The 25,791-nt window shown below is 40.5% G+C and overlaps 2 protein-coding genes and 2 non-coding genes across 6 annotated transcripts in view; 2 read left to right on the forward strand and 2 right to left on the reverse strand.

Annotated features, from left to right (window-relative positions):
* Nucleotides 1-1,885: 1,885 nt before the first annotated feature.
* On the forward strand, nucleotides 1,886-7,342 carry LOC119651723 (pyruvate kinase-like). Its single transcript, XM_038055446.1, has 5 exons — nucleotides 1,886-2,209; nucleotides 4,897-5,285; nucleotides 5,805-6,339; nucleotides 6,400-6,865; nucleotides 7,051-7,342. Exons 2-5 carry the CDS (start codon nucleotides 4,897-4,899, stop codon nucleotides 7,278-7,280), a joined length of 1,620 nt encoding a protein of 539 aa, XP_037911374.1. The 5' UTR covers nucleotides 1,886-2,209; the 3' UTR covers nucleotides 7,281-7,342.
* A 4,510-nt stretch (nucleotides 7,343-11,852) lies between these two features.
* On the forward strand, nucleotides 11,853-11,935 carry Trnal-cag. The gene has a single exon. It is a non-coding gene; the product is annotated as a tRNA-Leu (tRNA).
* Nucleotides 11,936-12,408: 473 nt separating this feature from the next.
* Trnaw-cca lies at nucleotides 12,409-12,480 on the reverse strand. Its single transcript has one exon. It is a non-coding gene; the product is annotated as a tRNA-Trp (tRNA).
* Nucleotides 12,481-18,141: 5,661 nt separating this feature from the next.
* Nucleotides 18,142-25,791, reverse strand: part of LOC119650677 (pyruvate kinase-like) — a 40,589-nt gene continuing 32,939 nt past the window's right edge. For all 3 annotated transcript variants that reach the window (XM_038053629.1, XM_038053628.1, XM_038053627.1), the window contains 4 exons: nucleotides 19,710-20,630; nucleotides 19,182-19,647; nucleotides 18,959-19,115; nucleotides 18,142-18,710 (listed from right to left, as the gene is read on the reverse strand). In XM_038053629.1, coding sequence (XP_037909557.1) covers nucleotides 18,698-18,710; nucleotides 18,959-19,115; nucleotides 19,182-19,647; nucleotides 19,710-20,630 — 1,557 coding nt within the window. In that variant the 3' untranslated portion in view covers nucleotides 18,142-18,697. The remainder of the gene's footprint in view (nucleotides 18,711-18,958; nucleotides 19,116-19,181; nucleotides 19,648-19,709; nucleotides 20,631-25,791) is intronic.

The following is a 25,791-nucleotide window of genomic DNA, read 5'->3' on the forward strand; positions in this document are numbered from 1 at the left end:
GTGGCAACCATCCGGCCTGAATGGCACACATGAATCCCTCCACCTCACTAAAGACCACCCCAGCATCTGTTCGGACAATTCAAATTGACAAATGACTGCCAAAGACAATTCACATGTTTACCGTGAATTTCCTTCGACTTCTATTCGTCGATCCTCTCTTAGTCTCACTTCACCACACCGATCCTTCAAGTAAAGTGGACTCCGCCCACAGTCTGCCTTATAAACAGCCGCATGTAAGGGACTCGCCTGCTTTTTGCTGTAAATATAAGCGGGTAGCGAGGCGACTTCGGTGATGTTGTGCTGCCACGTCAACTACATCCCAGCCTCCAATGCCGGAAAGCAAATTCATCCGCTCCACGGCAGAGTTTGGATGATTTGAAATTTGGACATAGTAGTCCGTATCCGCCGCAGGACGTTTTCCAGATCAATTTTCGTCCAAAAACTTCATTGATTTGGGATCAATGCGTTACAGAGGTAGGACATCGATTAGCCCGGTATACAGAATGCTTTCGAAAGCTTTGGCATAATCAATATAGCAACTAAAGAGGTTTCTTTGGCCTCTAGTTCCTTGTCCTACAACTACCGAGTCGATAATAAGTTGCTCCTTGCAACTCCTTGACTTGACTCGGCAGCTCTTCTGCTCCTCAGACAGAATGTTGTTGGACTCGAGGTTCGCATTGACTCTTCCGCTAATAATGGACATTACGAATTTGTAGAGGGTTGATAAGTAAGTAGTCGCTCTTGTGTCTGCGGTTTCCTGCACCGTGTCCTTTTTAGGGATAAGATAGGTAAATCCCGCAGTGAGAAAGGGTGGAAATTCCTACGGCCGACTAATGACCTGATTTATACTAGGTGTCAACCGACCATGTATACTAGTAAATTTCTTTTACCACAAATTCCACAACCGATCCATTCCAAGGCCCCCCAGTTCTTCGGCCTGTTTATGGCTCGTCGAACTTCCTCTTCGATCGGTCTATGCAAAGGATCCATTTCCGAGAATTGTTTACACGACCTTTGTAATTCGTCTCGAACCTCAGCCGAGACTTCAGCGGTGAAGAGTGGTTCGGCAACTTCAAGTCGAACACGCTCCTTGACGATGGCCGGGATTGTGTCGCTACGAATACTAAAGCTGCTGATTTGCGACTCGCTGCACAGTCACCTGCGCGAATTGCGGGAAGCGCTCGACGAATCTCTGGTGCAACAAGGTTCCCTAAGATGTACGTGCCCACAACGTTATTTCGTAGTAGGAACGGATGACAAAGAGGTTCATTTCCTCAGCCAACTTCATCCGCTGCATACGCGAACCTGCTGAAGTGGTCGCCACAATTTGTGACGAAAAAGTAACAGTAGGTGGAACAACGCTCCTGGTCATCGAGGCGCCTAGACGTCGAACCGCTCCACGATTAGCGGTTTCGACACCGTGCTGTCCTTTACGGGAGCCCGTCCCAGTCACCAAGTCAGACGGTTCACGCCGGTTATCTTCTTCTCATTAGATAGATTTGCGTTTTATCCCTAACTGTCAGGAGCGGTTATAGCTTCCTTAGTGAGTAATCTGCAAGAGTGCAAAGTTCCTGCACTTTCCTCATCTACCCCGTGAGACGCTGCGGTGATGTACAGCCATTCAGACTGAAGCTATCCATCCCTCCCCTTATGAAAACCGGGCTTGGGACCGGCTACGACAGAGTTATTATTTTCTTTTGAGTTTCAGTAGTCTTGTTGACTCCCCAAATGGAAGCTATGAGTGTATGTACTCAAGTGCAGAGCTTAACAGTGTAAATGTTGAATTTCGCGTACTATTCCACCATGGTGAATTGTATTATGAAATTCCTTCACACATTTACACAACCTACGATCGACGATTCAACAAACTTCTCAAATTCCAAATTTAACGCCGGGCGGACGACTATAAAAGATAATGAACGATGCCTCTTGTTAATGGAGACGAAGATGTTTTTGCTTTAGACCAGTGGTGTTTTTTTCGGAACATAACCAAAAACTTGACCGGAGCTGTAGGGAAAAACTGCTGACGGCAGCCCAGTATTCACTTATAATCCCAGCATGAGTGTTCCAATAGAACAAACAAACATTGAGACACTTGTCAATAGATTGTCTAGAGAGAGTCGAAATATTACTTAACATATATTTTAATCAAATATCGTGAATTTATTTACATATTATTTGTTATATTGTGGAAGTTATTATATAGAAGGTGCGTATTTATAATTTTGAAATTTTCTATTATAAAAGGTTCCGTATCCATTAACTGAAAAGTTTTGTGAGAGAAAATTTTACTTTCAACTACATGACAACAAAATTGAATTACTATTCGATTTCAATGGAATGTATCTAGGTTCACTACTATTCGTTCTTATCCATAGCAATACCACCGAGTCAGAAGCACACGCTTTCCCACTAAATTCCGGTCTTCCAGAAAATTTTACAGTTTTCAAAACCTCTGAGTAATTAGAATTATCTAGGGGTGAGCTCTTCCTGTCTAAAAATATTATCTACCCAAAGCTAAATAGCATATAATATTTTTTTTCCATGAATATATTAGGCCCGAAAGCCGACATGTAAACTTTGGTTTGGCCGGAACACTACGGTCACGCATCTCTAACATAAATCAACTCCCGAATTGACTAACGAATTCAGTATAGTGTTCGAACCTCACAAAGAAAACCATCGCTTTGTTTACAATGGATTGACGCCTTTAATAAATCCGTATCAGTAACGATAAGTTCGAAGCCGAATTATGGATATCGGGACCTAAAAACGCGACAGCAACCTCTCTTTTGCCTTGCAGGCTGTGCTTCTCGATCTTGATTAAGAAATCGAATCGGCCACAGTTTTTGTAAGCTGAAATAGGCTCTGTTGGCAGCCAATAACCGTGCGCGGATTTCATCGTCATAGCTGTTATAGGTTGTGATTTTCGACCCTAGATAGGAGAAATTTTCAATGGTCTCAAAGTTGTAGTCTCGTATCTTCATTAGTTTTCGTTTGACCTGTGCGATTCCATGTTATTCGTTCTTTCGGTTCTGGTTTTCGCGCTGACGTTACCACCATATACTTCATCTTGCCTTCATTAATGTGCAGCCTAAAATCCCGCGCCGCCTGCTCGATCTGGATGAAGGTAGACTGCACTTCTCGGGTTGTTCTTCCCATGATGTCGATAATCGTCAGCGTAGGCCAGTAGTTGGGTGGACTTGAAGAGAATATTACCTCTCGCATTTACATCGCCATCGCGAATCACTTTCTCCAAGGTCAGGTGAAAGAGGACGCATGATACGACTTCCCCTTTTCTTAGACCGTTATTGATGTTGAATGGTCTCGAGAGTGATTCTGCTCTTTTATCTGGCCTCTCACATTGGTCAGGGTCAGCCTAGTCTGGAGTGAAGTCTCTTTGGCATGGGCTAATGATGTTCTGGGCGCATGGGGCTATCCGACCTAGCAAGATAGAGGACAATATCTTATAGATGATACTCAGCAACGTGATACCTCTATAATTGCGGCACTGTGTGATATCCCCCTTTTTATGAATGAGACAGGACTGACAACGGGGCATTGTCAGTCGTCAGGCATTGATTCGCTCCTCCATAGTTTGAGCATCAGTTAATGAGCCGCGTGGTGTAATTGGTCGCCTCCATATTTAACAAATTCGGCTGTAATTCTATCGACTCCTGGCGACTTATAGTTTTCAAGCCGATGAATTTGTCTGTCGTCTTCAGTTGGCGGGATCTCTAACTCGCCGATATTTTGGTTGTTGAGCATTTCATCAAAATAGTCAACCCGTCGCTCCAATATACCCATTCTGTCGGAAATCAGATTTTCCTCTTTGTCTTGGCAGGATAAATATCGAGGTGTATAGGGCTTGATCCTGCTGTTGGTAGAAAAAAAAAGGTGGTTGCGATGATCATTTGTTGATGTTTGATCTCCAGAACATCTGTTAACTGCGATTACTGCGGCATCCATTTCCCCTTATATGTGTTACGGAGGGCTGTGATGTGAATCGCTTCGGTATCCCCTCTCACCTGATTGTCAGAGGGGATTGTAGGTGGTGTCGTAATTCGAACTCGAAGCGCTATTCCAAGGCTGAGAGCTGGCGGCGCATTAATATAGATGCCACAATCAAAACACTTTCTGTAAGCAAATAGTTACTCGCCGCCCAGTCCGGTCTTGCGAAATCTATAACTATGTTTAATTTGAGCTGTAAAGCAGAAAGTTAGTTTTCTTATAACTACAGCACAGGCTGGTTCAAAGATATCAACATGGATATTGCTCTTACTTTACATTTTTAGTTCAGATTCTATTTTCAAGTTAAACCATCAAATTTTCTAATTACATACCTTGACAGAAAAAAAGAGCATTTTTGTGCTTCTATGGTAAGGCCACACTGGTCAAACACGAAGAAGAATAAGGATAGGAGAATATAACTTTGAGACCGTTGACAATTTCTCCTATCTAGGATCGAAAATCACAACCGATGTCAGCCAACAGAGCCTATTTCAGCTTACAAAGACTGTTCCGCTCGAAACGTCTCACCATAGGGTCAAAGCTCTTACTGTACAAGACTATGACCTTGCCAGTCCTCATGTATTCCTCGGAAACTTGGGTTCTTAGCAAGAAAAATTGCGAACTCTTGGCCACGTTCAAGAGAAGAATCCTCCGAAGACAGGACGCCAGATTGCTTTTAGGGATATCGAATTGGTGGACCTCGGCGTAAAACCGAGATATCTGGAGTTCCTTATTAAGGCAGGCCTAGACCGGATACCGGTTGTTGCGCCGTTGATAATGATGATGGTAAGGCCAAAAACATTTCAAAATACGATTAAAATTTTGGTTTGATTTCTGTGCGGAAAAAGGGCAATTTATTCATCCTAAAATCAATTTCATTCACAGATGTCTTTTGAGAATATCAGGGGACCTACGAAAGCAATTAATCCTATCGATCCAAACTGTCTTTTAGACGTTGACCATTTTTCAAGCAATTTTCGACTAACGGCCATCATGGGTTCAATTGGCCCATCCTCAAGATCGATTGACGTCTTGATGAAGATGATAGGCGCGGGGATGGACATAGCGCGAATATTGTTATCCCATATGTCATACCACCATCAAGCTGAGACAATTCACAACATTCGGAAAGCAGCCAAAATGTATTCTGAACAGCAAGGTTTCGAGATTCCTGTTGCCATTGCGTTGGAAATGCGTGGGGCTGAAGTTCGTACAGGAACGTTAGAAGGTGGTGTAATGGACGAAGTGAAATTAACGAAGGGAGAATTAGTCAGGTTGTTTTTATAAAAGTGTTTTGATGAAGGGGTTTTTTTCATGTACGCTTCAATATCACACACGCCGACCATCTCTTATTTTGATACAAAAGATCCGTCGAAATTCATAACGTTCCTAGTTAGATTGTTACATTGCGTAGAAAGATTTGAATGCATCGCTGCTTGTAGTTCGTGAAATACTACCTTGATCAAAAAGTTGTCGGAATTACCACCATGTAGCACTCCCACTGACCGGATGTAATTTCATTTTTTTTTTATTTTGTGCAATGCTCCGATTTCACCTTTCAATTTCTTTTTGTTCAATTGAATCGAAAAACCATTATAGCTCTGATGGGCGGGCATACTAAAACCGGGAGCAAGTACTAGCATAAATGGTTACAATCGATGGAGGTTACTTTGAAGGGGACAATATCGACTGTCGAATAAATTCCGGGAACTTTTTGATGAGTAATAGTGTATTATTCATGGCTTATATCTACAAAATCATATCTCAAAGCCCCACTTATTATATTTCTTCAGATTGTCAACAAACCGCGATTATACTGAAAGGGGAAATGCAGACACAATCTATGTAGACTATGATAACATTACACTCTTTGTAAAACCGGGGACACGTATATTTCTTGATCATGGTCGCATCGGTTTGATCGCACTCGAAGTTGAAGTGAACACTATACTATGCAAAATAGAAAACTCTGGACTCCTTGGGTCAAGGGTATCCGTCAGTGTGCCAGAGGTTGTTATGGATATACCACCAATCACGGACAGGGACAGATCTGATTTGAAATTTTGTGTAGAGCAAAAAATCGATTTTGTTATAGTATCCTTCGCACGAAGCGCGGAACTAGTGGAGCATGTACGCCAAATACTCGGCGAAAAGGGAAAGCAGATTAAAATCATTGCAAAAATCGAAACCAAAGAAGGTATCGAAAATTTAACTGAGATCATTCAGGCGGCCGATGGCATTTTCATAGGACGCGGTCATATGGGCGTTGAGATGCCGCTTGAGAAGATATTTTTAGGGCAAAAAGCTATAATTTCGAGATGCAATAAAGTAGTAGCCACAAGTATCCTATTCTGAACCAGTTTTATTCGTATGATCTTTTGAATTTAGGCCGGAAAACCCGTAGTTTGTGGATCTCAACTGCTTGGTTCGATGGTTAAAATGCCTCGACCTACCCGTGCTGAAGTCAACGATGTGGCGAACGTAGTTCTGGATGGCGCAGATTGTTTGGTATTAACAAGGGAAACTGCTAAAAGTCATTATCCAGTTGAAGCAATTGCTGCTGTAGATCGAATATGTATCGAAGCAGAAGCGGCTCTGTGGCACCATCATCTATTTGTTGAACTAATCGAGAAGCTTCAAAATTTGGATGCTGCTAATTCGATTGGAATAGCCGCTGTAGAAGCGGCCACTAAGAGTAATTCAACGGCAATTATCGTTATAACCACATCCGGGAAGTCCGCCTTTCTGATTGCGAAGTACAAACCAAGAGTTCCTATCATAGCTGTTACTCGATATTCAGAAACTGCACGGCAAGCAAATATCTATCGTGGTATAATTCCGTTAGTTTATCATGGTAAGCGATGCAATCATTTTTTAATTATTATCTCAGGGGCAGTAAGCACGCAAATCTTTCCGTTGTTATTATCACACTCAATACAGGTTGTTGTTCGGGTAGCTTAATCATTATTCCATTTACTGCGAAAGATCTAAGTTTATCAGAGTTCTGAAATATGCAGAAATACCAACTTTATTCTACAGATCCACCAATGCATGATTGGACTAAAGACGTTGATGCACGTGTTCAGTTTGGACTGCGATATGGTGCCCTTCAAGGATTTATTAACAATGGGGACTCAGTTGTTATTGTTACTGGTTGGCGTGAAGGCTCAGGATTCACAAATACGTTGCGCATCATTTATGCTTTCAATACTTCGGTATCTCCAGAAAAAGACGATGAGACCATGATTCATAATATTGTCAATTTTTAACAGATTCTTGATTCTGTAACAGATAAACCATCCGCTAGGAGTAAAATCTATTTGATAAATAATAAGAAGCGTTTAATTTGTGTTCAATTTAGAAGGCGCCACTAAAATAAACTTTTTCAGCTTCTACCTACTACCCCTATATATCCCTATGAGTGAAATGTTTTGCTTGCTGATTATTCATTCATTACTAACGGATCTGACGCTTGGCGACCCCACCCTCAGCTAGCTACTTCGAGAGATGAATCTGAGCTACTGAAATCCTTGATGCTTTAGCGACTGTCGGAGGGTATGTAGGCCATACTAGCGTATGCTGACGAAGGCTTTCTAGAGGTATAAGCCGCGGTTGCGGACAAAATCCACGAGGTGCACACTCGTCCCATGTTCACGAAGGTGGTCGCACGAGACCGCCGACGTGGCAGTACGGAAAAAGCAAATGGTTGCGCTTACGGCCAATGTGGTCACACTGACCGCGGCGTTGAACGCTTTGTGTTCGAGAGAGCGGACGCGAACAGTTTAACGTTCGCCTCAGGTAATAGGCGTTCGGGTAGCCGCGGTCTGCATTAAACTCCGGAGTGTACTGGTACTATCGTAGGTTTGCAGATCAGGCCACTAAATGTACCAGCCATTGTACTTTTCTCGCGAACTCGAAAAAGCCGAGTTCGCTGGGTGGCACGTCGCCTTACAGTTTACGACCTCCTTAGTAGGCGCAATTATCTAATAGACACGGGCGTGGAAGTCTTCATTTCCGCGTCCACAGACCCATCAAGCTTCCCTCAGCAGATGCTACAGGCTTCATTTTAGCTGATATCAGTCTCCCCATATTAGACGCAGAATTCCTGTGTCACTATGGGCTGCTGGTAGATATGTAGCATAGATTCCTGACAGACCCACAACATCTCTTAAGTCGTCAAGGAAAATTTCAACCTGCGCAAACAAAACTCTTTGCATCCTTTTTGAGGACGTTGCCGACTCACTCACTCCTCCAAAAATATCGCAACATTACTACTGTTTGCAATATATCTCAACCAGTTAAGCACGATGTTCAGCACCCATTAACACTACTGGTCCCCCAGTCTTCTCGAAGGTGCGTCCTTTATCACCCCAGAAGCCCACTGTTACGCGGGAAGAGTTTTTCTAACAGTCGTTGACCATCTCCACTCCATCTGGTCCTCAAGTCCAATGGCGAAGGACGACTTGTGGATCGGTAACCCATTGCACTTATTCGAGACTTATTTAGCAAATTGTCGTGTTTTCTCGACTTTGGAAGCTGTAGCTCCCGAAGATATTCCAAAAGCAGCAATTTGCACACCTTTCGGATTCATCGAGTTCACACGGTTGACTTTTGGCCTGTGTAATGTGGCGCAAATCTTCCAGAGATTCATCCACTCTGTACTACGAAACTGGGACTTTTATTTTGTCGCTTCTTCTTGAGCATTTAGCACAACTCGATTGCATTTCTCTCCTTTATAATGGCCTAATTCTTAAATATAGAAAAGTGAAGTTTTCTCCAACAGCAGGTGAGATATCTGGGCGATTCCATCACCCCTGAAAGCATACAACCCGACCCAGACAAGGTTCAAGCGGTCGCGAGCTTTTCGCTGCCAAAGAAGGTCAAAATCCTTAGAAGGTTCTGGTGTATGGCAACTTTCCACCGTCGTCTTCTGCCCAAAGCCACTCACCAACAGATTACTCAGCGCCTTTCTATCTGGTCCTACGACCAAAGCATCGCGGGAGATTGTATGATCTCTAGAAACCGTCCAAGCGCTTAAAACAACCAAGCAAAAGCTGGTAGACGCATTCCTCAGCGTGTTCATTGATGCCCCAGACATCGTAGTAGGCGTTGCTCTTTACCAGATGGTGAACGAGTGCTATCATTGGGTTTCTTTTCTAAATAATTGAGTCCCGCTTAACGAAATTACTTGCCGTGTATCTGAGCATCAAGCACTTCCGTTTCTTCCTTGAATACAAAGCTGTCCACCGTGTTGGCGAACCATGAGCCACTACTTTTTGTTTTAAACCTGGCAAAGCACTTAACCCATATCAGCCAATTTACATTGAACATTCAACGTATGTCCAGTAAACACAACTTGTTTCGGTTTTTTTGAGGGGGGGCTGGGTTTACATCTTATGTCGACAAAGCGCTTCCATACCATACACTTTAACATTATAGTCCCTTTGCGAGACTCGCACGGCTACAAGTATTGTCTCACGAGCATTGATCGGTTTACGAGGTGGCCTGAGACAATGCCTCTGAAAGATATTATAACACAGTCCCTCTGTCGAGCTTTGCTGTTACCGCCGGAATCATCACAGACCAGGACATACAATTCGAATCCACCTCTTCTCAGAGCTCGGGAAGCTCCTTGGATCCGAACACCAGCAGACAACCGCATACCGTTCGCAGTCCAATGAGACGCTAGAACGTTGGATCGAGCGTTGAAGGTGAAGCCTGCACCCATGTTCTGATGAGAACTGATGCCACTCGGAAGCCGCTGGAGCCGCCATGCGCGGGGCCCTACAAGGTTCACGAGCGTAGATAGCACGCGTTCGGTTAGACAAGCTGAAGCCTTTTTTCCAAGAACAAGTATGAGCGCCGCATACGTTTTAACGTCCGCCTGTGGAACACGTCGAGTTGCCCCGCCGCGGATTCTATCTCAAACCCATCAGTTTCTGCTGAGAACCTAGTGATGTGGCGGAGCGATGCGCACCGATGCTTGGAAAGAGGCCAAATGACCGGTAGACAAGGTTAGTTGGACGTGAGAAAAAAATGACGGAATAATACTAGTCTTTCACAATCACAAGAACGCTGACATATATTCTAATTAATTTTAATTTTCTCACCCCCAATAGCTCTAATTTTTAAGGAATTATATGCCAATTGTTTTTATATCAAAAGAGTTGTTAACTTATAATCCCCGCACACACTCAATCCGAAAAACGTGATTTCGAGAAAAACGTTTCGAGTGTTAAAATTTTAAGGAAATTAAAATTCTAGCTCTAACCTGTATTTCCTAAGCATCCTTCTCTGGTGAAGAACATGTCCTACGAGCTTCTCCAGCTTCTTCAGTAAAGTGTGCTATACGCGTGGCATCAGGTTCTGAGCAAACGTTATAGCATGAAATTCCATTGTAATACCAAGTTACTTCCAACCTTGGATTATTCCATTATAGGCATCATTAAAACAAAGTACTGCAAGTTTGCAGCAATATCGAGGACAGTTTTGCTCCTGGAAACAGATTTAGGAACCATTGACCACATCGTCGCATTAAAATTTTTGCTCGAGTATTGAGTAAATGCGGCGAGGCAACATGTTGGTAACTCATCTTTGGTTTTCTTGCCCCAGATTCTATATTTGCCATTGCCAAACAAAGCTCGTAATTACATTGATCTTCTTCGATTGCCTTTCATAATGGCCAAGCACAATAAGAACTATCACACGTGGGATATAAAAAATGGCGGGGTTTCTCTTAGAAATTATATGGCTAGTGTTTCCACGAACCTTTTGGGTTTAATTTTTATTCTAGGATGGGCATTCAAGTACTAGCATTTTAGGTCATAACAAGTCGGGGAAACCGGAAGCTCGGCGCTTCAGGTATGAAAGGTTTTGTTTGCTTCTTCTGTGAGTATATTTGGATGCAGAACTATCCCATTTGTACGTAGTCCGTTATGTACATGCATTTAGTATGTTAGACCACTTACTTTAGTGTGATGTTGATATTTAGTTGCAGTAAATTTACACAGTAAAGTCAATTTTGAGCTGCTGTAACTTTGTTAGTAAAATTACAATCTTGATCAAACTTAGGGATAACAGGCTCCATATTATATTCCATACTACTACAAACTTTCAGAACTCCAAGATGAACTTAAGGGGGTTTTACTCAATTTCCCCAAACATCTGGATCCGTTAAAGAAATCATCACTTTCCATCCCTCCCGCTCCCCGCCTTTCTAACAAATGTCAAAACTGAGACCGGCTTCGAAAAGTACTAATCGAGATTTTTCATTTGATACCCAACATGACTATATTCGGTGAAAAAAAAATTTACACCGACCTTTTGCATGTATGGGGACCCCCTCTTAACATCAACGTAGAAGGATATTACTCACTGCATGTCTGGGCGTTCACACCTCCTAACCTCTCACCAAATTTCGAATCAATCGGTATAGCTGTTTCTTAGAAAAGTGCGTGTAACAGACAGACATTGAGCCGATTTTAGTCAGGTTTTTGTTTTGCAAAGAAAACCTTAAAAAAGTGGTTTAAAAAGAGTTAAGAGGTGGTTTTATCCTTTAATGCATTTCGTACTAATTCAATTTGTAATGATTTGTAGTGTATGCCCGCGTGACTCTTTCTATGTGCGGTACATGTTCCATTTAAAGATTCCGATAAAGCGTCAAACGTTTCGTTTTGTCTGATAAAAGAGTGTTAATATGTATATTTTTAAAAAAAACTGGCACACATATATCAACTAGAAAATCTTATTTTTCCTATAGGAAATGCTACCAACTTCATACTCATTTCTATAGTTCTATTGCTTCAAGATTTTTCCTATGTTCTAGACGTGTGGTGCTCATCGTCAGGATGGCCGAGTGGTCTAAGGCGCTGCGTTCAGGTCGCAGTCCACTCTGTGGGCGTGGGTTCGAATCCCACTTCTGACATCTGCACTTTTTTTATGCTTTTCTACTAAAGTAACTTAAACGTGTCAAAGATTGAAAAAGAAAAGGAGGAGGGAATATTAATGGATGATTTAAGAAAAATCTTTAAAAGCCTCAATAAAATGCTGGATTTTCATTTTTTACGAATACATACTCTAATTATTTGTATATGTGCATATATGTATTTTTAGATTTCCGTTACATTATAAAATCCTTAATTCTATCAAAAAGAGGACAGATAATAGATTTCCCTGAAAATATTAGATAGTATGCATTTCGCTTTCTGTTAAAAGTGACGATAACAATCAACATAAATTCCACCCTAATCCTATAGGTTGACTATTAATTACCTTAAAATATAACTGGCAATGTTCATATAAACATGAAAACTGAAAATACATTAGTTTTGCTTTACTCACCTAAGCATAACAGTACCAAAGCGAAAGTAAAATAAAACTCTGAAAAAAAAATCCTCTTGACCCCGACGTGATTTGAACACGCAACCTTCTGATCTGGAGTCAGACGCGCTACCGTTGCGCCACGGAGTCAGTTAGAGGACCGTTATATGAAATTTATATTGACATATAAAAAACCTTGACAGTCATTTGTTTTTATCAGTTAGGCGAAAATATTCCATCAAGGTGGACGGCATTGCTAATAACATCCATCCAGAGATACTCCAGGGCGATGGCAATTGATATTAAGCGGAATGAAACGCGAAAATCTGATTTCTGTTGATTAGTTTGGGATAGGAATATTCATTCTGCACTCTACCCGGTAGGCTCTTTGAAGAGGACTTCCAGGTATTCTACGTATTAGTTCCGCTTCTAGTCTTTGCAATCAGCATACAAACATAGATATAGAAATTTTAAATATCGCATTTGTGAAAATTGTGAAAAATATTTTGTAAATAATATAAATATATCGAATTTGCTTGGAAAATGAAAAAGTGCAAGTCAAGTTTCCATTTATGGAATACACAGGGACTGTTACACATTGCACAATTGTCTAACAATGCGAAATATTAGCTGCGATCACTATTGCATTAACAGGATTGGAATTTCTTGCTTAAGTCAAAACAAAATTCGTATTCGTACACCCTGTCGATCGGTTAAAATATGCTTCTAGTACAATACTTGTTGGGCCATCCTGTAAAATTTCAATTATTAACTTCAAATAAAGTGTGATAAGCAATTTCGAGCAAAGCATAGTTAAAAAAAAACGCCTTTTTTAAAAAAAGAATTATGATCGGTATGAAATCTGGTGAACTGTTTAACAGTGAGCGAAAATTGTGATGTGACGTGAAAGGAATATAAGGCTCTTCGCGAGAAACCTTATGCCGACTTTCAAACATGGTGGCGGTTCCGTAATGGTCTGGGGATGCTTTGCTGCCTCTGGTGTCGGCAATTTACACTTTGTTCACGGTATAATGGATGCCAAACAATACATTCAAATTTTAAAAGCTAATTTGCATGAGAGTGCCTGAAATTTGAACATCCACAGAAAGTGCATATTACAGCAGGATAATGATCCAAAACATACTGCACTTAATACGCGTCTTTGGTTGCTTTATAATTGTCGAAAACGGTTGAATACGCCTCCACAAAGTCCCGACATTAATCCCATAGAAAACTTAAGGTCTATTTTTAAGAAAAAATTAAAATATTATAACATAAGGAAAGACCTTAAAATCGCTTTGCGTACAGAGGGGGAAAAAATTTCACCAAATTTAACAAAAAAATTAGTTGAATCTATGCCAAATAGGCTTAAGGCAATAAAAAAACAAAAAGGACACCCAATAAATTATTAAAAATAAAATTATGTTACGTTTTGTTAATCCAATTAATTGTACGAATACAAATTTTGTTTCGATCAGAATATGAAATTTTGTTTTTTTTATGTTTGAAATATTTTTTATGTTTGTATATTATTGTTTTCAATAAACAATATTATTCCTTGTAATAATTGCTCACTTTTTTTAATTTCATCTAGTATTTTACAGGCACTTTCCAAATTATTGCTTAAAATGATGGGGTACGAATACGGATTTTGCATAGTGTATGTCACTTGAGAAGAAAATTGAATATGAAAGCCAAGAATAAAATGAATATTGCATAAAATACATTCCCTCGTCAGACAGTCCCTGGATAAGGCAAAAAAAAGTGTTGTCAATATTACAAAGCCGGAGTACTCCATCCTAAAGAACAAGATCCATGATTTTAATACCTCATTCCGTAAAAGAAGCTCGACCTTCTATACTAACCACATCCTTAACGCGCCTCTCCAATATCGAGCTAAATTTAAAACCGTGCAGAGAGCTTAGGTAAATATCTCCACGACTTGGCAAAGCTACCAGCCGTAATAACATCCTTTCACCAAACATAGCCCTTCCTGAAAACTGATGATGAACTTGAGGGTGGTTTTTCAGTCAATTTCAACAAGTTGGCAATATTCTATCATTAAGTTTATTTGAGCAAATATCAGAATGAGATGTATTTTGAGGCTTACAACATATAGGTGCACCACCTTCAATTATTTGACATTTTTGGGTTGTTTAGTTTCCGAAAACGAATCCTATCTTACTTTAAGTTAGCGCATTTTGGGCCCTTCTTCCAACATTTTGCAATTCCCGCACAATCTGCTTTTGAAAGAGCTGATTGAGACCTTTCATTTGATACTCCGTATAGGTAAATCAGGAGAAAAAAATTACTTCTCCTTTCTATATATGGGGAGCCCTCTTTAAACTGCACGGAAATTTATGTCACTTACTTTAAACGTGAGATTTCATAGCTCCTATATGTCCACCAAATTTCCTTTCAATCGATGTAGCCGTTTTAGAGACAAGTTGTGTATGACAGACAGGCAGACAGAATGTAAACGATTTTTCCTTTTTTTGTTTGCGATATGAGGTAAATTAGCCTTCGCCTGACATAGGCTTAAAGTACGGACGGTTTTAAGTTGGATACAATTCGCACCCTTGTTAACTTTGCGATAATATAAAAACGAACGATTTTCATCGGTTGCCAGCTTCGGTCACGCTACTCCCAAGGCAGAGGTAAGGCACCATCTGATGAGTGGGCTTTGCTCTGGACGAGACCGTTAATCATTCTTTCTACTTTTTTATTTTCTATCAGTCCTGTCCTGTTAACATTATTGAATCACTGCTTACTCGTTTCGCTTCGGGGTGGGAATGTACTCAAACCATACCCATTAGAAAGAAAAACAAAAATCTGAACTAAGCTAAACTATGATACATGCTTCACTTTCACTTGTTAGAGTATTTTATTAAAAGTCGTAACAGGATCATAGCACACTGTACGAGGCAATGTGGTCAGCATTGCGCTAGCCGTGATTATTACCCTGATTTGGTTCAGACGCTTATTTACAACTGAGTGAATTGGTATCCGATTCACCATGCAAATCGTTCTGCCACCAATGAAATTTCAGGGGGGGACCTTCCGTTGCGACGACCAGCATTCTCTTCAATATGAGACTGAAAATGTTAAAAATCCATACGCCTATATTAACAGTGAACCAAGTTATCTTCCCTGACCTCATTACAAACTTAAACCTACTCAACATCCTTTATATCAATAAGGCTCCAAATTGTGTAAACGGTGCGTACAGATCACTGCATCTCATACTTCGCTTCAACAAGCCCAAAAGTTTTCACTACAAGCAGCTGATTTGACATTTAATCATTTTTGGTTCGACCTTCTGGATCGGCACATCTCTTTATCAGATGGAGAGGCTACTCCTGAAGGAATGGTCAATCCCTCGTCATATTCACAAACGACGATGATACAAAGTACATATTCAACTAGATCTATAAAATCGACCATGAGAGGTGTCTGCCATACCATAACCCCTTAGTTGCCATGCCTCTAGGGATTGAGATTAGCGGGGAAAATTTCCTCCTCTCGAACCAATTCCCACAAATCCTCCGTTCCTGTAAATGTAATCCAAACGAAACAGCTGATGCCACTTATAAACCCCACTCCCACCCATATAGAAGCAAATATCTAGTTGGACGGACTTTCAAGTTATAGATCCAATTATATTTAAAGGTATCGTGAAGGTCGATAACAGTTAATTTGTCGATTTTGATTAAATGTGTTTTTTGCCTTTTACCACCTTTTTTGGCCGGGTGAGCTCAGTTCAGTTGTTGAATGCGTTCCGTATGCGGATGATTTTCCCATTCTTATTAAGGATTAGGATCCACATAGGAGAGCCGCTAGATCCATGTTTGTGGGACTCATTGTTCTAGGTGAAGGTCTCCTAGGTTGTATGACTTTGCGATGACGGTGCAGAGCAGGGAACCGCTCTATGCCTGTTAGCGAACGGCATAATAAGCGTGTCTTCATGTATGAAGTTTAAACCGATGCCATGCAAGTATCGTTGAGTGTTCCTCTTCTTAATCTAAAGGTAGCCCGGTGAGTCACAGCTTACAGGATGAAGGGGGCGTACCTTTGTTGCAAATGGTTCTTGAGTGTAGTAACCAAATGGAGGGGCTAGACTTCCAGGTTAAATTTTATTATATGAAACTGATACATCTAAGTGGCAGATTACATGGAACGAAAGTAGCAAAGGTCGAGTGCATTTGTGTACGTGAAATGTGTGCCTGCTAGAGGGAGGTAATGTGAGGTTTATCTTCTCGCGTAACCTTGCCTCTAGGCAGGGTTGTATTCTATGTAAGGGAAAATTTAGGAGACTGGTTACATTTCCTCTGTCTCTGCCAAGGTGCTGTGATATTCGCAATCTAGATAACATGGCCCTTCATGTAGTGAACGGCATCCTTGATGTTAGATAGTGCGTTACTATCAGTGATACGCTTTGATGCGTTAATGCATACACGCGTGCTACCTTCCGACGAAGTAGAGAATTCTACGGCGCTGCTTCATATGCAGTATGATGGGCGAATAGCCATAGTAGCCATTGGTGGGCAGCCCGCAGTTCCGTGTGTCACTGTTGTTCTGTGATGCTTTATGTATTTTATTGTACGAAGAGCATTTGCGACTGTCAGAAAGGCTTAGTTGCGGTTTTGGAAACCGGGCTTATTCCGGTCAAGACCTTTAGGAGTGCCATCCCCACGAACGTGAGGAGGGCGATCAGACCCGAGACTGCAAGGGATCTATTTTAAGTGGCCCTTGTCGCGAGGTCTCACCGGAGGTTACCTGCTGTCATGGGAACAGGAGGTTATCTTGCACCTCCTAGTTAGTTGTAGGAGTTCTATGGTGGAGCTCAATGCGCGGAGTTGCACTTTACAAACAAATAGTTCTTCCTTATCCATCTCAATTGTCGTTGGCTTAGTGTTACTTTTATTGTTGCTGAATGAGAGTTCGAGCTTGCGTCGTACTCTACGTTTCCTGAAGTGAAAAATCTGTATCCGACCGGATCTTTTGAAAAGTTAATATTTGCTTTGCTCTTTAGATTCGCAGCTTTAAGCATAAGCATTTCGCCCTTATTAGTCAAACCGTTGCTCATATTTAAGACCTGCATACCCTCTCTTTGGTTGGTACAGTTTGAAGATGGAAAGGTCTTCCCTGATTCTTGGGGATAGATATTGGAAGTCTTCAAACGATTCATTTTATTCTTGTATTTTGCTTTCATTATTGCTCCACTCAGCATAGGAAGTATTGATAAAATCGAAATAGCTTCTCCTATCTACAAACAATTTTGATTTTTGCTAGCTAAGCCCTAAAGTTGTTGTTTTTACACTTTAAAGATATTACAAGCATTAGAAACAATAAATACAGAGGGTAGAGCTTATTAGCTTTGTTTTGAACTGAAACTATAATACCCTTTTACCTGCTTTAACATACTTCCGGGCTGGCAGCTACTTCGTTTAACTTCTTCCAACTTCAGTAACTGGGAAGTGTTTTATCCAAATGATATTAGCGCTTCATCAATCTGAATCGTCCGTTTATATCCCTCCTAAACACTTTTTTGTCATATCAAGTGTAACATTAAGCCGTCAACCGTGTACCCCTTGTTCACGCCCGAAAGCCTTTCATTACGGGATTCATTACAATTTTTTTTGTCGACAGAGTTGAAAAGGCGCGTCCGTAAGAGTTTTGGCTTGTTTCTATCTTGGTATTCGTGTCTATGATCGAAGTAAAATAGATATTTTTTCCTAAAGTCTCTTTTATTTCAAAGTTATTTGCAATTTAATAAATTAAATACAAACTATAATTTGCAAAGGTTTATAATTTCGTGTTTCCTTTTGTTTTATTATATCTATTGATGCATTTGATCGACAAATCTAGGAGACTAAGACATTTTACGTCTAATAACAATCAACAGATTATGTTTTAGTTGTGAATATGATTTAAACCTGCGTCTTGATCAAACGAACTCTTATAAACGTGTATGTGATTCAATTTGCTTCTGATTATATTCGCCGACGGCAATCATAACGATTTTTGATAAGAATTATGCACATCAATTAATAAATATAATTAATTTATTTCCTTTATATTATGTTCTTTTTAATAGTCTAGAATTATGATTAACATTTTAGTATCTTGAACAGTAGCAAAATTAAACTTTATAGTGGATTCAATTGTGCCATGATTCCTGATCTCACAACTGAAAAAAGTATATGGAACTAGCAAACTGATGTAATATGAGAGATGTTATGAGGTAAAGTTTCCCTTCTGGTGGAGCGGCTGGGTTTCGTTCGAATTATTTTCGCAATAATGCGGGTTTGGTTGACTTCCCTCATGACTGTAATGCTGTTGTGCTTCTGTTCAGGTAGGATTGAATTTATTCGGCATTCCTAGAAGAAGGAGAATAAAATTAGGGCAAATACAAATTCGCAAACATTTTCGGAGTACAAGCCAGTCGGAAAAACTTTCGAGGCACAGTCATTCGTGAATAGTTCATTCCATAGTTCAAAGCTTCTTTAATTTCTCATGCAATTTTTCATTCATTCATTCAACCACACATTTATAGCTTGACATTACGCGAGACATTTTAAATATAATTGAATCAAATCTTGAGGTAGAGTCAAAAGAAAATGCATACACAATACGCATGGTGTTTGTGAATCCTGATCCTTGCTTCCATCCGGTCACAATAATAACAGGGTCTCCCTTGGAAACAAATTGTCGCCTCTTAGCAAATGCAAGACCGAACTGTACGCGAGCGTCAACATCCTTGAGCCAGTCAGGTAGTGGTGGTTCTATAAAATACAAGCACAGTTACAACTAATGAGAATCTTCCAATATGAAATACGAGTGCAACTTACCCTTGTAAACAATTGGCAAAAGTCCACGGTACAAATGTGACTGTCTGGCAGTTTGTGAGAATCTTGTAACAGCAATAATCGGACAACGTGGCCTGTATTTGGAAATAAGATGTGCCGAACGCCCTGATGTCGTGATAACAATAATGGCAGCAGCTTGACTCTTTGAGGCAGCTTCGACCGCTGCAATTGCTACGGTATGGGCTACATCTAAGTTTGTGGCATGTGATACTAAATCGTGGAACAAATTCTTCTGCCACAAAGCAGCTTCGGCTTCCTTGCATGTCTTAGCCATACACAAGACACATTCAAGTGGGTAGTCACCCTTTGCAGTTTCACCTGAAAGCATGACGCAATCAGCTCCGTCCAAAACTGCGTTAGCAACATCTGAGATTTCAGCACGAGTGGGACGTGGCTTCTTCACCATGGACTCAAGCATTTGAGTTGCGCAAATGACAGGTTTACCGGCCTGGAGTGAAAATTTCCAGTCAGCTATGTTCAGTAGCTTATTTAAATATGTAGTCGACTTACCTTGTTACATCTTGCAATCATTGCCTTTTGTGCCAAGAATACTTTTTCTGGTGGAATTTCAATACCCAAATCACCACGGGCAACCATGATGCCATCGGAAGCTTCGATGATTTCGTTCATGTTCTGAATACCTTGTTGATTTTCAATCTTTGAGATAATCTTAATTGCTTTTCCCTTTTCACCCAAAACATTTCGGATTTGCGTCAATGCATTACCATCTCGGATGAAGGATGCGAAGATCATATCAACGTCTTGTTCAACACCGAATTTCAAATCAGACTTATCCTTTTCTGAGACAGCTGGCAGATCAACTGGTACTCCAGGCAAGTTAACGCCCTTACGTGAGCCCAAGCTGCCTCCGTTTTCGATTTTGCATACCAAAGTATCACCAGCGATCTCGGTAACAATCAATGAAATGAGACCATCATCCACAAACACCCGGTTGCCTGGCTTAACAACATTCACAATATTATCGTAGTCAACATAGACAATGTCAACATTTCCCTTCTCAGCGTAGGCCTTGTTTGTTGTAAGCTTAATGGTTCCATCGCGCTTAAGTTCAACTTCAGCGGAGCCGCCTCCCTCTAACAATCCAGTACGGATTTCAGGGCCTTTGGTATCTAAAGCGATGGCCAACGGGTATTCAATACCCAATTGTTCTGAGTACGTCTTAGCTGCAATACGAATATTCTTAATGGTGTCGGCGTGATATTCGTGGGAACCATGTGAGAAATTCAAACGGGCTACATTCATTCCCGTTTCCATCATTTTCACAAGCATTTCGGGCGAGCGGGAGGCAGGCCCAATTGTGCAAACGATTCCGGTGAGACGTACATGTGGTACTGGAGAATCAAACTCCAAATTGCACATGTGCTCAAGGTGATTTACTGCTTCGGCCGACTTCATTTGGGGCAATGGCATCTGAAAATATCAAATAGATGAAGTTAGTTCTTAGTTTGGATAATATAGAGGGAACAGAGTTTAGAGGATTTTAAGACTAAAGATAGGAGCGAATATATATTTTGAACCTTGTACCGCACGCATTTTAAGGATTTTTCTACAAAACGAAAAACTCTATTCATGGTTAGTTACCCATCATCCCTCCCATAATTATACTCTAACATACAGGGAGATAGCACGTGTTACATTGCTTACAGATCAAATGGTTAGATAGGTCAAGAGCTCTAAAAGCGAGCAGGTGCACTATAAAGAGTGAATTCCACGCCCTTAATCCAAAATATGAATATGACCACAGTTATTACGAACATTTTCACTGAATCGCGCATAATTGCGCTCGAAAAAGGCTTTTCCTTACCAGGCAGGACCACAAGCGACGTTTAAGAGAATCATAGATCTGATTCTGCATTATGCTCAAAAACAAAGGGAAACGTATCATAAGTTTAGCAGAAAGACGATCCGTAAAGGAATAAGCCAAATCATGATTAAGGACCTTAATATTGATTGTAATGTTTTTTTGTGAAGAGCAGACACATGTCAGTTAGAAAATAGCAGATCTATAGTATACAGGCAGGTACAATGTGTAAGTCAGCATGAATAATGGTGCTTAAAGTAAGAATCATCACCTAGGTTGGCGGCTGTCTTTGTGTTTTTTATGCTGTCGTAGGCTCGCCTAGTTTGTAGAGATAATGAAGTATTCCTTTTTTAGTAATAATGTTTATTTGTAATTAATTGGAATTAGAAAAGCACATTTTAGAGAGAAGCTATATCATGATCATTATAAATTTAGTTGCGTAAAAAGGGCTTTTAATTTTTTTGTACAGACACCTTTCCTAGACCAAGAAAGTTAACTTTTCTCAACGTCTTGAATTTTCTGTGAGACAAAATTATGTTAACTGCGTTGGCATCATCAATCTTTAGTGTTACTAAGGAAATACTAAGTTCATTTCAATATTTGCTAGTTTTTACCTATATGAAAGTCAACGTTACAGAAATATTAGGGAGCACAGCAGGTACATCTCAGAATTTTGGTTTGAGAACAGATTAATGTTGGATGGTATCCATCGATTTGCAGGTAGCATTTTACAGTTCAGAGAGAGTCATGATTTTTTATGGAACATTCACAAAAACTTGAATATAAGCCACTTTTGACTCTGCTGGTGACCTTAAGATTGTGAAATTGTCAGCAAAAGTTGCTGTGATCATTAATCCCCCAACAGGAAAATCTATCGTATAGATAACATACATTAAAGCACCAAGAACACTCCTTTCAGGTCAACGCTATCGGCCAATGGAGAAGTGCGTTATGAAATTGCTTCATGCATTAACGCAACCTGGATGAAGTGGCGTTCCACAACTGGTGTTCTTTGTGATTGACGTATCAACGAACGTCTCAAATCTAAAATCTACCGCAATGCCGTCCGTCCTGTTGCTCTCTATGGTTCTGAGTGTTGGCCGACTATAAAAGACAATGAACGGCGTCTTGCGGCAATGGAGACGAAGATATTGCGTTGGAGTAGTGGATCATGGAAAAGTGCGAGAGAGGCGTCTTCGATGGTATGGTCATGTAATTCGTGCTAACGAGAATTCACTTGTCAAGATTGGTCTGAATATCGAAGTCGGTAAACTACGAAAAGGCAGGCTGAAAAAACGGTGGCTTGATACGCTGGATGGGGATTTGAAAGCCTCGAAATTGCACCCAGATCAGTCATTCGATAGAACCCATCGGCGAAACTCATCACGACGAGTTGACTCCGCTTGTGAACGGGACAAAGGCTGAAGAAAAAGAAGAAGATCACTTGAAATTGGGAAGAATCCGCTACCGCAGGCGCCTACTCTCTCATAGGTGGTATTTCCCTTCGCTTAACTCGCAAGACCGCCATTACGGTACCAGATAGCGTGGCAAGAATTACAAGAATGCATATTGGTCTGTAACATTTTGTTTGAGTGGACCCTCTACAGGCTTTGGCATCAATGTGTTTTTCCAATAGTTTGGGAAATATCCGATGATGATATAGTATAACAGTTTGAGGATTTTTATTGGCAGCTGTTTCCACATAAAAAAAGTATTCCAATGATACCCTAGTCTTTATGTCTTATGATTAACTTTTTTTTAATGAAAGTCCTAACTTCTTTCGAAGATCATTGCACGCAACTAAGCTTGACGTTGATTGGACAACTGTGAAATGCAAGTGGGGTTGGGAGCTCGGTTAGTCTAAATAATTCTTTCCGGGGAGCTACCAATAGTCTGGATTTGTCCACATCACTTTTGGCCCAATTCCGTGTGACAGTTCCTAACGAACATTCTTTGATCGTTGGCCGATTGACCTTAATTTTTTTTCTATAGAGAATAGTAAGTGGATTCAGAAATAAGCAGCTTTGCCAGAAAATCGTTGGATATCATAGGTTCAATTTAAGAGATTTCGCGTTGTCATTTTCACCATCCTTGCCTTTTACTCTCCAACGTTTCAAAATTGTTGATGAATGGACCTCTTTGAAGATTTTAATGTTGCTGCTAAGGCTATCAGTATAACTTCATCTAATCCAAATTTGCTTTTTAATTGAGGGTCCAGCGAAGCACGACCATATAGGATGGTATGTGGATTTGTTCTTCAATTTACTTCGTGAAGTACTCGATTACAACCTATAATGTAACGTGATGATTACGGGAGATTGTTCTGACGATAGCTTTTTATTTGTGCCATATCAACGTATAGCGCGGAATTCCTTTTGAAAGTCAATTAGGATTGGGATTTTGTTGATATGAATCGAAGAGGCTAACATAGAAACCCAGTGAGATGACATCGCTCGCAGCTCCCCCCCAAGGTTTTAAAGAACTGTGTCAACTGTTCCGATCTTATCTCATGTCTTGGAGAATATAGGTCGACGATATAGTAAGTTTAGCAGTCCATATCTATAGGCATAAGTCCTTAGTGGTCTTGCAAGAATCAGAGATAGTTTTTGCTGGGAAATGTCAGTGTCACTTTCATTTTCGGCTTGCGTTTTTATTACATCAGAGAATCATAGTATAGTATAGGAGGAATAAGTGAGAGTATAAGTAAGTTAACGGAACTGGGGCAGGCAGCAGGTTATGCTTCACGGCTTTATAGACTTCTTCTTGAATCTAATTGCCAGTATGGTTTTGTCTGTAATTATTTAACAAAGGCTGAATTAGAGAAGAAAGATTACATTTTCTGTGTCCGTATCTTTTTGTATTTGGTGCGTAGAATATTTTATGAGATTCAGAGATATAGAACTGAAGTTGTAATAACTAAAAAGTTGAAGCTGTGAATGCCATCAGAAAGACGAGAATTGATGCCCTCATTACAAACTTTGGAGTACCAGAAAGGGCTAAACCTGAATTTCTGGAACAAATAAAATCGTTGGTGTAAGGAGCTGATTTCGCAAAAGAACTAAATCCAACGATTATGGTTTAGAGGTACAAGACTTAGACCCTCCCACTTTTCAAAAGGAACTGGAAATAGTATTTTCCAGGGGAAGCTTTGAATAATCTCTTGTAGAAAATCGAATGATTAAAGTTATAGCCCCAAATCCGAGCATTAATGTCATTAGCCAGCGAGGAAGATGAAATACTACTCATGTAAAGGAATATAGAAATTGACTGAACCAAAGCCAAAATTTCTCTGCTTGAAAGCGAAGACATGTTATTAAAGTGTTGATCTAAGTAATCTTCGGATATAAGGCAAAAGTGTAGACAGGAATAAGCTATGCTACCGCTGCAGTAAAAGGCACAGCAGTAATTATTATGGCAAAACCAGCATGCTACTTATGTAAGGATGATGGGCGCAAGCTCACTGATAAGGTGTTAGGGTTCTACATTCGCTCTGCGGAGAAAGAATTTGAAACGAGATGCTCGCAAAAGATGAATTGACCATGACAGTAAAAACATTGAAGAATAAATGCCGAACACTAATGGATCCTGCTAGATATGCTTGCTTATTCAAAGGAATTCTTTCTAGAAATATGGAAAAAACGACAGTCGACCCTGTTGAGCAGCGGCGAAGCAGATACCATCCAGCGATCTCCATACAAATCCTGCTTCGTATACTGACCAAGCTGCTTGAAAAATGCTAAAGCCGCAAGTGGAGGAACCTATTCAAAACTCGGTCGAATTTTCTGGGAAGTAGCACAGTTTCAAAACTTTCAATGTGGAAAAAATTCAATGTAGAAACCACTTTTTGAGGTGAGTAGTCGTACATAACAAGTTGACAATCGTAACGTATTCCATATCAAAGAGGCGCTAAGCATACTTTTGAAGTTCCATAATATTCGCAGAAAATGCAGGTTTACCTGAAAGATCATAAGCTCATATTGGAGACAGGTGATGGCATATGAAGAAAACAGGCCAGGGGCCCATTTTAGGTCTAGGTCCATAGAAATGCCAGATAACCCATAGCTAGTGGCGTATGCCGTTGGTATGTAGAGCAGCCATAACATAGGCAGCTAATACGAAAGACAAAAGGCGAAAACTAAGTCAGGTAATAATAAGGATTCGGTTATGGCGAAAGTCCATAGTTTGAACCTCGCCACAGAAAAAATCGAATTGAACCTTTGACGCCAAGCGCAGGGTAGACTATGGACAAGTCGGAAGGAAGTAGCCGAAAATTCAAGTCGCTTGTAACATATCACAGAACGTATATCTGTTATTCGAGCCAAGCATTAATTCTCCAATATCTCGCTCAGTAATTGCCACGCCTCAATTAGAGAAGAGACGCCGTTAAAGACGAAAACTATAGTTGTTTCCCCTGTAACAACTCTCATCGCCTCCTTGGGGATTTTAATGCAAAAGTTAGTTATGCGTAGGTGGTGAAAATTTAGTGATAAGTTCCAATTGTATTCCCTGCTTCAGTTTATATTCAAACATCCAACATCCAGGAGTAGGAGGAGTAGGAATAGTTTTAATGTGTTACCTTCCTGGATATGTTATCTAATAAGTAAGAACTGGCTGACCTAAAAAAATGAAGGCTACAAATGCATGGACGATGCGATGACCGAGTTGGGTGGATGTCAGTCCCTCGGTTTTGTTGCCCGAATTCAACTCCCGCTTGGTCATGGAAGTTTGTATTTGTCTTTGTGCTGTTTCGCTGCTGTAGACTTATCACTT

Source organism: Hermetia illucens, chromosome 3, assembly GCF_905115235.1.
Source record: "Hermetia illucens chromosome 3, iHerIll2.2.curated.20191125, whole genome shotgun sequence".
NCBI classification, from domain to species: domain Eukaryota; kingdom Metazoa; phylum Arthropoda; class Insecta; order Diptera; family Stratiomyidae; genus Hermetia; species Hermetia illucens.

Excerpts from the sequence above, each read along its gene's own strand:
- LOC119651723 (XM_038055446.1), top strand. The coding sequence starts at position 4,897 with ATGTCTTTTGAGAATATCAGGGGACCTACGAAAGCAATTAATCCTATC. Across the intron at positions 5,286-5,804 it reads ACGAAGGGAGAATTAGTCAG|ATTGTCAACAAACCGCGATT; the intron begins GTTGTTTTTATA and ends ATATTTCTTCAG. Across the intron at positions 6,340-6,399 it reads TAATTTCGAGATGCAATAAA|GCCGGAAAACCCGTAGTTTG; the intron begins GTAGTAGCCACA and ends TTTTGAATTTAG.